Source organism: Asterias amurensis, chromosome 18 (assembly GCF_032118995.1).
Source record: "Asterias amurensis chromosome 18, ASM3211899v1".
Classification (NCBI taxonomy): Eukaryota; Metazoa; Echinodermata; class Asteroidea; order Forcipulatida; family Asteriidae; genus Asterias; species Asterias amurensis.
The window spans coordinates 6,035,076-6,047,977 of NC_092665.1; the positions used below are offsets into that span (position 1 = coordinate 6,035,076).

General features: G+C 39.8%; 1 protein-coding gene and 1 long non-coding RNA gene across 2 annotated transcripts; one reads left to right on the forward strand and one right to left on the reverse strand.

Annotated features, from left to right (window-relative positions):
- The first annotated feature begins 3,663 nt into the window (after positions 1–3,663).
- LOC139950953 (uncharacterized) lies at positions 3,664–4,582 on the forward strand. The gene is made up of 2 exons (XM_071949785.1): positions 3,664–4,530; positions 4,568–4,582. The coding sequence occupies exons 1-2, from the start codon at positions 3,664–3,666 to the stop codon at positions 4,580–4,582; spliced, it is 882 nt and encodes a 293-aa protein (XP_071805886.1).
- Positions 4,583–4,611: 29 nt separating this feature from the next.
- Positions 4,612–12,702, reverse strand: LOC139951127 (uncharacterized). The gene is made up of 3 exons (XR_011787736.1): positions 12,659–12,702; positions 11,992–12,150; positions 4,612–4,652 (listed from the first exon to the last, which is right to left on the reverse strand). It is a non-coding gene; the product is annotated as an uncharacterized lncRNA (long non-coding RNA).
- Positions 12,703–12,902: the final 200 nt, after the last annotated feature.

Sequence of the window (12,902 nt, forward strand, 5' to 3'; positions counted from 1 at the left end):
GGACCCGGACTTTGGCTTCTAGATGCATGCCGTGTATTTTAGAGTAGCCAATTATTTCAAGAAGGTTGCAGTTTTGGCCCAAGAAGGGGCACCACTCTACCCAATAAAGCAGTAAAATTTAGGGTGCTTTACCTGGCAGCTAGGGTGCAAGGTTTAGTGCAGTAAATTGCACAATGGAATTTTGGTAAATTGTGCCTTGAAGGGGTAGTTTGTAAATTTTCCACTTTGCAATTTATTGCACTTTACCTGGCACAGGTAATAAAGCACATTCATTTTTACGGATTTGTTTTACAGTGTTTTCAGCTGAAGTTCTTATGCAGTGTTTGGGTCTTTTTTCTCTCTGCCAACATTAGTGTACTGTGGTACTGTTTGGTGGTACAGACTGTAATGCCGTTGCATTTCCCTTTGAAACCACGATACATAGCGTTGTGTCGTTGGGGCTTTTATCACCATACTTGCAAGTGGTTTCCGTTTTGGAGCAGCAAGTTCCGCTGGTATTTTGTACTTTGTCTTGTTCAAATAGTGGGGAATAAAAGTTTACCTAGACAGTTTCAGTTGAATGTGCTTGATATTCTGCTCGTTTTAATGTGTGTGTACTATTCATCCAAAAGCTGTCAACAAAATTAACAACAAGTACTGATGAAATGGCATTGTGTGACATGACCACTTTGTTATTTTCTTTTATGTTGTGGGTAAAACAAAACAAGATTGAACATTATGCAACACTTTCACAATTATTATGGTGATTTTGTGGGGAGGGGCAACCGAGGTGAAGCCGAGTTTGCCTGTTTGCCCCAAAAGTTTACACAAAACCTGGACCCCGTCACGGAGCATGCAACATTAATTGTTTTATTTTACCATGATAATCGATTCCTCTTGTTTGGGGACAAATTGTTACCAATAATTCGTAACAATAATTTGTTACGACAATAATGACACAGTTTAAAACTATGGCAGCATATTTTGTAAGCCAAAACATGGTGGCACACTGTCTTAAGGTGCTGTCACTTGACGTTTTAGCCACGCTGGCGTACGTCGAATAGTTATGGGTAAAGGCCCCGTCACACCTTGACGTTTAAGCCAGCGTATGCCGACGTATGACAATTTTGGCGACTACGCTGGTGTACGTCAAATAAGTTATGGATAACTTTGTATAAGTTAGAGCTCGATGAAACACGCTGATATACACGTCGATGTAAGGCGTGTGGCTAATGAAGGCCCTGTCACACCTTCCGTTTTAGTCAGCGTATGCCGACGTATGCAAATTTCTCTAAAACGTTGGCATACGCTGAACTTTCGATGGATTTTTCAATTTTGAGCGTATACGAAGCGTAATCATAACGAGGTGGACGGATGCATACCGTAGAAGTAACTTACACAGAGCGTTTCCTACGAATGCTTAGCATGTTGACGGCGTTCACAACTTATGTTCTACGATGGTCCAACTACTGCATAGAGCGCGGGGGCAGCGTATTGCCGACGATCACATATAGTAGCCTATAAAGAGGGTGCCTCTCGACGATTGAAATAATAACTGCACTTGACATCGTATTAATCCTCATGCGAACCCAAATTTTATGTACCTATTGACATTGCTCTGTCAATGGTAGCTGTAAGTTTAGAAACAAGTTTAGTAAGTTCTGTGGTCATCCGGAACACGTCAAATACGTTCGACGTAAGTTCAAAGCACATTACTCATATAGGTTATTTGAAATACGTTTTTGGTACGCAAGACATTATATCGACGTATGTCGACTTCTGATAACCTCACAAGTAACGTGTGTGAACGTGCGTCATCGATTGTATAACGCACCTACAACTTATGCGGAACTTATGAACCACACGCTGGCACACTTAGATTTTGTTGTGCATGCACACAATTTCTCGACGACCTCGCCTTACTACGACGTACACGGCGTGTTTCAGCGTGCTCATAACTTATACAAAACTTACCCATAACTTATTCGACGTACGCCAGCGTATTCGCCACAATTTTGTATTCGTCGGCATACGCTTGCTAAAACGTCTAGGTGTGACAGGGCCTTAACAGGTAATAGTAGTAACGTGCTTTGAACCTACCTCGAACGTATTTGACGTGCTCCGGACGACCACATAACTTAATGAACGTGATTCTAACTTACAGCTACCGTATAATGGCGTATTGACAGCGTTTATGTGAATCGGATACAAATTGGGTTCGCGGGAGGATACTACATTGTCAAGTGCAGTTATTATTTCAATCGCCGAGAGACACCCTCTTTGTAGGCAACTGGATGTGGTCGCCGGGAATACGCTGCCGCGCGTTATGCAGTAGTTAGATTACCGTAGGACATAAGTTGTGAACGCTGGCAACACGCTAAGCATTCGCTATGGAAACGTCCTATGTAAGTTACTACTACGGTCTGCATACGTCCAACTCGTTATGAATAGGCTTTGTATACGCTCAAAATTGAAAAGTCCATCGAAAGTTCAGCGGATGCCAACGTTTAAGAGAAATTGTCATACGTCGGCATACGCTGACTAAAACGTCAAGGTGTGACAGTGCCGTAAGTTAAGATCACGGCTAAATACGCCGATATACGTCTTTGTATTATGCTTTGAACCTATGTCGAAATTATTTGACGTGTTCCGGACGACCACTTTTGATGAAATTAAGTAGTGGCAGCGTATTGGGAAATCGGTATACACTAATTGGGTTCGAAGGAGAATACTGTGATGCCAAGTGCAGTTATTATTTCAAACGTCGAGGTACCATGCAATACGCTGCTGCGCGCTATGCAGTAGTTAGACTATCGTAGATATCGTATCTTTTTACACGAGGAGAAATCCTCACAATGTAGACAAGTTGAGGAATCTTTCTTGGATTATAAAATGAGCGAAGTGATACGGACAGGAGCTCAATGTATAGGGTGTTGGTTTTATCTCAAACGATCACTATGTTGCACCATCTCTTGTTAATATAGAGGCATACGCGCCCCACCCTGTATCTTCCATGTAATTTTGTAATCTCTGTCAAGTCGAATCCGAGATCCAAAGCCGTCTATATGGAAATCATTACTCTGGGTTGTATTGTCTAACCATGTCTCAGTGAAGGATACCAGAGTCTCTGTGTTTACGCATGTGATTAATCGAGCTCATCCATTTGGGGCATAGGGAACGGCAATGGACGATACCATTAATGGGAGAAAGATTCTATCGGTCTGATTAAATTTATTTCTCCTCACCACCCATATTTCCTCTTGTTCTTCTTTTAAAGTTGTTTACTGTTGTCTGACAGTTGTTTGGGTGTCATTGGGGAGCATTTCAACACGATGTTCAGTATGTTAAAGATCAAACGAGCCAACGGCACCCTGCCGTAAGCTAGGTACTCAAGTGTGTAGCGGTAGCCACTTTGTTGTGTGGAGCGATTATTTAGCTCAACACAAGAGAACAATTACGATCAATACGGCCAGGTACATAATTTAACACACACATGCTCAGCCCAGCGAAACACAAATTGACTAAAACGTGGTTAATGTAGAAAGTGGTGATAAAGAACTTCCACAAACACATGGAAAATGTGAATAAATTGGAGCTGACCCAAAACTTGTGGTCACCGCTAGAGCAGCGCTACTATGTCTGCATGTTTTCATCGTTTGTTTTATTTATTCTATTAAATTACAGATGAAGATTACCATACCAACAGTGCCCCTTCTTCTTTGTATTTTGCAAGTTCCGTTCATGGTGGCTAAAACAGCAGTTTCACCTGATCCGGAGATGACGTGTAACTCCTGCTGCCAGGGCCCAGCCGGTATACCGGGAATTCCCGGGTCAAATGGGAACCATGGACAAGGGCTTGTAGGGTCCCCTGGTGAGGTAGGTCAACCTGGGGCTAAAGGAGACAAGGGGTCAGATGGACTAGTTGGTGAGCCAGGCGCTAAAGGGGATACTGGACTTAAGGGAGAGCAAGGAGTCGGTCAACCAGGGAAACAAGGACCTCTAGGTCTGCCTGGGATGAATGGTCTGAATGGGGAGAGAGGTGAACCTGGACCAGCTGGACAGACCGGCGAAGCAGGTGAGCCCGGGGGAAATGGAGACATCGGGTCAGATGGACTGGTTGGTGCGCCAGGCGCTAAAGGGGATCATGGTATGAAGGGAGAGCAAGGAGTCGGTCAACAGGGCAGAAAGGGACTTCGAGGTCTGTCTGGGATGAATGGTCTGAAGGGAGAGAGAGGTGAACCTGGACCAGCTGGACAGACTGGTGAAGCAGGTGAATGTAGTACGCGACAGTCCGCCTTCACTGCAGTGAGGAATACCGCCTTCAACCCTCCATTCTCCTATGATCCTCTGCCCTTTGAAGAGTTATTGTTTTCAGAGGAAGGGACTGATTTCAACTTGAATAACGGCACGTTTACGTGTAATGTGCCTGGGGTATACGTATTGATGTTCTCAGTCCATAAATCATCAAGTGGGTCTTACCTATTTGTCAAGCTGAGGAAGAACGGTAACACCATTGTAACAGGGGGTGTAAACGATGCAGGTTCTCATCATGTGAGCAACAGTGCATTGATTCCCCTGCACTACGGAGATCAAGTTCACTTAGCTGTATACGGTCAAGTATTATGTGACTCTAACCATTGCACGTCTTTCACTGGATTCCTGCTGTACGAAATCTAAATCACACATACAAACACACGGAAACGTTTAAATGTTTTAGACAACGATTTAAATAAACTGATATGCAACTATATAGTTTTTACAAATAGAATAATAATGAGTTAATCGTGGAAAATCGAACGTGTGTTTAGATGAATCGAATAAAATTACTTTATTATTAATTGTGTTATTATTTGCAGGACAATAAGTATGGAAAAGACGTTTTATTTGAACACTTGATTTTGCAAACGTGTATTGTGACAAAAACTTTCAACGTGTTTTTGTCACGTAAACAGTGCTATAAATATCAGTTCATCCCTTTTTTGAGTTTATTACATTTACGTTTAAATGTTTTAGACAACGATTTAAATACACTAATATGCAACTATATAGTTTTTACAAATATAATAATAATGAGTTAATCGTGGAAAATCGAACGTGGATTTAGATGAATCGAATAAAATAACTTTATTATTAATTGTTTTATTATTTGCAGGACAATAAGTATGGAAAAGACGTTTTATTTGAACACTTGATTTTGCAAACGTGTATTGTGACAACAACTTTCAACGTGTTTTTGTCACGTAAACAGTGCTATAAATATCAGTTCATCCCCTTTTTGAGTTTATTACATGTTCGGTAAAGTTTGAAATTTCTGCAGCCTGTAATTCCGTCCGAGGGTGCAATGATGAGTCCTTGAAACCATGATGAGTCCATAAAATGCAAAATGAAACTACGCAAGAAAAACTGACAGTTTATTAAACAGTACATACAAAACTTCAGATTTCTTGATACAGACTCAGACTTATAATTCATTGTGGCCTCCGATTGTGCCGGCAATTTTATTTCAAACATTTTAAATTGGTTGAAAAAGCTGTACCCTGTTAAGGCAACAAAATACAAATAATTCACCTAACAACTGGTAACAGTTGTCTTCGGTTGATATGTTCGTTAATGTACAATACTTCTGATATTAAACTAACGACAACTTGTGATCAAAAAGAACTTGCGTTGTAAAGTAACAGAAAACATTTATTTTGTGTCGCTTTTTGAACACGTTTCGATATGGAGAAATATTTAAATTTTCGTCGTGGTTTGAGCGTTTCTTTGTTTTCACATGAGAAAGCACTTTTGTTTAATGCAGATGAAACATTGGGTATTCGTTTTGAATTACTTTCGTATAAAACGTTTGATAACATGTCAAAGAGGGGAAAATATATTACACTTACAGCGATTCGTTAAACCGTCACATCGGCATGAAACCAATACACCATCTTAGTGTGAATTTGGAAAATAACAATTTCCTCACTTCGACCGTGACTTAATTATTCGGAATATTAGCTGATTACACAATGTCGTATTTTACCTTACACAGAAAGGTTTCGTTGACAGTAATATTGTGACCCACTCTGTGATTTTTGTTAGAACTATATTTGCATGGTATAGCCTGTTGGGGGTAAAAAATATTCTTATAAAATAGCACTATATGTAAGCTTTAATATGATGCATAATGCTAACATGTTTCCAAGAAGTAAACCAGACATTTTAATAAATAACCTGAGCACATGCAAATTTATTAAAAATGGGGTCGAGTTTAAAGGGTTAAAGTCACCTGGAAATATAATTTATTTTTCTTCAAACATTAGAGTATATGTTAATGAACAATAACATAATTTGTTGAGTTATTGTTTGTAACGATTTACATGTTTAAAAATAGATAAAGTTGTTTGGGGTGACTCCGCCTACCCCTTTTGTGACGTCAATCGAGGCAGACTTTGCCTCGATCGTACATTGAACACACGTACGTGCAATTACATGCAAGTTCTAGTTTTTACGTTTCGAAAAAAAGTTTATTTCTTGCATTTTGTCGGCAATGTCGACCACGTGTATTGCTGCTGGAGGCAGCAAAATAACTAAAAATGGGGTCAGTTTGCAAAGTGGTTCGGTCCGACGTCTTTTCCAGCGCTGTGCAGCAAACACTTTGAGCCGTCCTGCTTCAAATATCGCGCCTCGATTGACGTCACGAACAGCGCCCTCTCGGGTCGGGCCTACTTTTAAATTTGTTAATTATGGAAACTAAATTTGTAGAACCTTAGTTAAATGTTCATTCGTATTCTACTCATCAAACACACATATTTTAGTGAGTGACAAAAGCTTTATTTTGACAAAATACCACTTCCAGGTGACTTTAAACACACTGGTATTTTAGCAATAACGCTCTGAAAACAACAGTTTTGTGATCAAATTTTAGTCTTATTTGTATCCTTTTTGCGCGAAAACATCACTTTACTTGTAATTCGTTTTTAACAAAAATGTATACACTGACTTATTTCAAACGGGAGTAACTTAGCAACGCGATACACCCAAAGCTTGGACATTAAACCAAATAACTGCTGCTGGTGTGTTCTTTCTAGCCCCTGCATTTGAATCAAATCTTCAAATTGTCAACATCTGATTCATTTCACAATTAAACAATTATTACGTTAAAGGTCGTCAAAAACACAGTGTTAATGTTTGCATTAACGCTAGAATACAAAGCATTAGTATATTACTAGATACTTGTATTTCTACAAAGCATGTTTTTTTAAATTTAACTATAATCCATTTAGTGTACTAGACGTTAAGATATATTGCATAGTTTTAGAAATAGTCAGGTGTCACTTGAATGTTTTAAATACATTGAAAGAATGAACATTAACGCCGTATCAATTGATTGTTTTGGTTTTTGTGTTTTGCGTATTTAGTTGATATTGAACTAAAATGATTGGTAAATACAATTTGCAAGCTGAACTAATTTTCCTCACACTGTTTTACTCATTTTTGCCAAAACCTACAACACCTCAGCAAATAAAATTTAAGGGAAACTTTTTACCGTTTTACCTTCAAACAGTGCAAGTTTACCGTAAATCAGTCAACATTGATTTTGCGTCCTTCTACAAAAAGTACACGAACCCTAAAAACTTGTCAGTGGGAAGGATGAACAGGGAATGGGTTTAAATAACGTAGGAATGGGTGGCCCAAGCATTTTGGCCGGGATTGTAGCCCCCGTTGTCGGGGGAACAAAACTCGGCTTATTTGACTGGCGACAGAACATGTTGTTTTCTGTTTGCTTCCGAAAAACTGCAAACAAACGAAGTGACCTGGCCCCTCCTGTCTTCCCCAGACTGGTATGGGCCGCGGTTAACGAATAGCCGGAGTGCTATGGATTTTTCCTCGGAGTATCTGATATCAATACGGTCTAAAGCAGATGGAATCAAAAGAGGGTGCTTTCAGAATTAAGAAACGACCATGGTCACCGCTCACTGTAAAAGGATGAAACTATCTCCAAGGGACAGAAATCTCATGCCACTACAAGGGTCACGCGCAATTCTCCAGGACTAGGCGCCCGGATGGGTTGCCGGTGTCTCAGTGAAATCAGTGCTGCCGGAGATTCTTTCCCCTGTTTGAGACACAAACATGGGCTGAGTGAGGGTGATTTAACAGAGGGCGCTACCACAAGTAGTTTGTAACAAGTTTGCCGTATAAGGGGGAGGGAATTTTGGGAGAACATAATCTCCTGACACACCTGCCTATAATGGGGAAAGAATCTCCGGGGACAGATTTCCATTAAAAACACGGGCCCAAGGCGGAATCCTGCCTTAGTTAAACAATCAAAATGACTCCAATCTCATCCAAAAGTTGTAAATAGTAAATACATTTTGTTCGCAATGTGTTCATTTAATTTGTTTTGCTCCATTGAATATTCTTGTTTCCCAAAAGCATTTGTGCGGAAGTAGACTCTGAGAAAACAAAAAATACAATTGAAAATCAGTTTAAAATTACCCTTTAAGGGCAAAGGCAGGACACATTAGGAAACTTTCAAGCACTAGTCACGTCTTTCCACTTGGTGTATCTCAACATAATCTTAAATTAACAAACCCGTGAACATTAATTTGAGCTCAATTGTCCGTCGAAGTTGCGAGAGAATAATGGGAAGACACCCCTTGTCGCACAAGTTGTGTGCTTTCAGATGCCTTGAATTTGAGACCTCAACAATTCCAGAAAGTACTTCTTCTCAAAAACTAGTTTTCTTCAGAGAGAGCCGTTACTCACAATGTTTTATACTATTAACATCTCTCCATTGCTCATTACCAAGTAAGGTGTTTATGCTTACAATTATTTGTTGAATTTTAAAAGGTATTAGAAAATGCTTCAAAACAACAGAATTTAGCCATTAACTTAAGGTTTGGTGTAACGTACCACAGAAAAGGTGTCTTTAAATTAAAATCCTCAGTTTGTTGAAAAAAAAAATTGTTAAAGCTTGACTTGAGTGGTATAGTAAAACGTTCGTGTTAAAAGCAATACACAACTGGCCTTATGTTGCTTGATGTGCTTGCAAATTAGTCTGTTCTGACAAAATACATTAAAATTGACAATGTATTATTTTTTTCTGACCTTGTTTGAGGTAACAATTTAATTTAAAATTTAATAAATGTATGTTCAATGATAACAAGCGAAACTCCCATTGGAGTTTCGAGCCAAGGGGGCAATGATGTGTGTTAGAAACAATTAGGTGACTTTTTTTGCTCGAATAAGATGAAAATGTTATGTTTATTTAAACAAAACTAACTTCGGTGTGCTAGTGTAGTCAACACATTCACTTTGCTTACCATTCGGGCACTTCAAGTCGGATGGTGGCGCATTACTTCTTCCTTTTAGTTTCTTTAAGTTTACAGATTTTAGTGATTGGTAACTGTAAATGTAATCATTCGATAAATATGTTATGGGGATTGATAAAAAGTGATCAGACAGAAACAAAATCACACTACAATTGCACGCACGTTAATCTCCCCCAGCTGATGGCTCTGTGGTGCCCGGAAGCTCAGTGGTGACCTTATCATCGTGAGACTTAGGCCGTGTCCGAATGTTTCGGCTGTGGCCGCTGGCTGCGATCGCGGCTTTGGCAGCGTCTAGCGGCCGTGGCATGACGCGGCCAACAAAAACATTCGGACGCGGCTGTGACTTCGTGTGCGCGCCCTCAAGCGGTGAAATGAGTGTTTGCATACGTCGTACATGTGTTGTTTCGTCTGCTAATGCAAACAAACAACATGCACGATTGGACTGAGTGATGTGAACGGCGTGAATTTTAAAGTTGGGGGGGGGGCTCAATATTTCTCTATTTCTACCTCTCAAGTAGAATTTTAGTTTAAATCTATTTGTTGAAGTATAGTGTCATGTTTTATTTAGGGATTTCAACATTGAAAAGTGAACAATTAACCCATTTCTTTTATAAACACCAAAATAAAACAACCTTTTTAAAATAAAATTATTTTGGTTGACCCAACCATGCCCAACTGGTGTGTAATGATAATCAAGCACTGTTATACTAGATGCTTTCTGAGTCCTGCAGGAAAGAATTCACAGGCTTACTACTCGGGTGAGTTTAACCCAAGACCTCCCGCATAATTATTAGAGCAGATCTACACCAGATGTCAAGAGACCAGTTCGATAATAATGTTTATTGACAATGGGTACAGCAAACAATTTAAAATAAATGTAATCCTACCTCAGTAATTACTTAGCCTGTGGATTTCTCCCCCCCCCCCCCCTGCAGAAATAAGAAACCCCTGACAGTGCTTTCATCAGTGTTCTAATATTCTTGCAAAACCTAGTATTACATCTATTTTAATTAAACAATATTGTAGGTCCAATGGGTGGGTGGGGCGATTGGGTGGGAATTGATGTGGATTACTGTGGAGCACACCCCTGTCCCAGACTACCAATAATCACACAATCAACAATTAATTAAGACACAGGAGATAAGTTTAACTTTTGAGACGTGAGGTATATTTTCACCAGCTCTGCCTTTTATAGGCCAACATAATACAAGTTTATAGAGCATTGCCCATAGTTTAACCAATTAGGAGATAACAGTGCGAGGACACGCTCTTCACTGCGCATAATGACCGGGTTGGTGGCTGGTGCTGTTAACGGTCTTCGCACTGTTATTTCCATTAGTAAATATCTTTTTAACGAAATAAACAGCTTAAGTGTCAATACGTCACGCTATGCATACGATCAGTCAGTTCAAAAATTACATTGAAAACGCGTGTGCAAAACCAAAAACAAAAACATTTCACCTAACCTTATTGACTTAAATTCGTTATCACAATCGCGAGAGTGCAATACAGAAAAATATAGTGCATCTGCGTCCCATCAGCCTGGTTGGATATGGAACGCATATAAGGAAGTGGTATATTTATCTGTATTCTACTCACGCTTTTTTGATAACTTGAAACTATCATCCGTTAATACATCCCCTTGTGATCAGATTTTGACCAATCAGTACCTGGAAACTGTCCAAGGTATTTATTAATCAAACTAAAAGGCCAACTTAAAGACACTGGACACCATTGGTAATTGGTGTATTTCAACATTTGATAAAATAACAAATCTGTGAAAATTTGAGCTTAATTGGTCTTCGAAGTTGCGAGATAACTATGAAAGAAAAAACACCCTTGTCACACAAAATTGTGTGCTTTCAGATGCTTGTTTTTGAGACCTCAAAATCTAGTTCTAAGGTCTCGAAATCACATTCGTGAAAAAGTTACATCTTTCTCAAAAACTGAGAGAGCTGTTTCTCACAATGTTTTATACTATCACTAGCCTTGCTCAAGGCAGTCGCATCATTCACTCCGAAAAAGACGCCGTTGTAAACCCACCCGTATACACTGTGCGTGGTGCGTTTAATCACACCACACGACCCACCCGTATACAGTATCACCCTCTCCTCATTACTCGTTACCAAGTAAGGTTTTATGCTAATAATTATTTTGAGCAATAACCAATAGTGTCCACTGCCTTTAAAGCCGGTTTATAGTCGTTGGAAATGTTGACATCGGAAATGTTGACGCATGATTCTAAAAAACACGGTTTATAGACATCATCACTATGGCATATAAACTGTGTTTTTACAATCGCTGCGTCAAGATATTCATTGGGCGACCATCGCAAAACCGACTTCAAGGCCCTCATAACAATTCCTTTGCATCATTATAGAGAGATTAGTAAAACAATGTCACAAAATTTATTAGCATGTACAACTAGTTTGTTACTCTGTGTGAAACTGTGCCCTAGTCATAGCTGGTTTCTGAGTAGTCGAAAAACTGACTTACAGTAGAACTTAAGAATGAACTTTCCAAATTCTGTATCTGAAGACGTAAGGACGCATCTAACCCATCCTAGGACGAGTAAGAGATAGCATAATCGTACTGCTTTGTGAAATCGGCTACTGGAGTTGTTCTGCTCCATCCATCATCATGTCATATAATACAGATGCTTATTTTTTTTTTGGGTGGCTGTTCCTCCTGGTCTTACCATAAAGATCTTACCGGTCATCCTCGTACTCCTCCAAACACCAAAGATGACAGTACACCGGGCATGGAGAGGTCATGTCTTCATAAAAGGGCCATGATATAGGCCTACGGCTGCACGTTTCATCTTCCATCCTTCCCTAGTTGAGGGGTGTTTTAATTCCTGAAGTTAAAGTATGAAAGTAATTTTCAGTTACCACCATGACAATTGTGTTTTATTTTTACCATAGCAAATATTACCAGTGAAACTGGAAAGCCCAACCTGCCCTTCAATCTCAGCTCACCCATGGGAGGTAAAAATAGACCTACATAGCTCACCCATCATGACCCAGTCCCATGGTCCTACAGTTAACTAAAATATTCTAAGAGTAAGACCACTAACCACAAGCCTCCCCCACCAAAAATAAAAAATAAAATCGTTTGTCACGACTGTCTGTTCGTGATTGCAATAAACAGATGACAGGAATCCCAGGAAGATGATAATTTCGTACAAAACGAAACGAGCAACGCTAGGGTAGGTTTGGGTTGTGAGTTATTGTCAAAAACAAAAAACATAAACAAAAACATTAAATTAAATGCAGGATAAAAACACACCCGAAATAGCAATACAACACAAAAAGTGTGACATAATTATCACAGGTCGTCTTTTTCTTTATCTAAACATCACTTACACTTGAAGGTTTCACCTGTAGCAGCTTTAGCAGAAGTATGTAGTCACAGTTTCTAGTCCCATCGTAAATAATGTAGCACTAGCACGTAGCAGCAGACGACACACCGTCCCGGCCACAAGCAAGTCACCTCCGCTTGTGGCTTGAAATCTGTGACGTCGCGGCCGCAGCCACGGCCGCAGCCAAAAGAAAAAAACATTCGGACACGGCTTCAAAATGGCGCGCACTGCCAGCGGCCGCAGCCGCA

Coding starts and splice junctions, on each gene's coding strand:
- LOC139950953 (XM_071949785.1), top strand. CDS start 3,664: ATGAAGATTACCATACCAACAGTGCCCCTTCTTCTTTGTATTTTGCAA.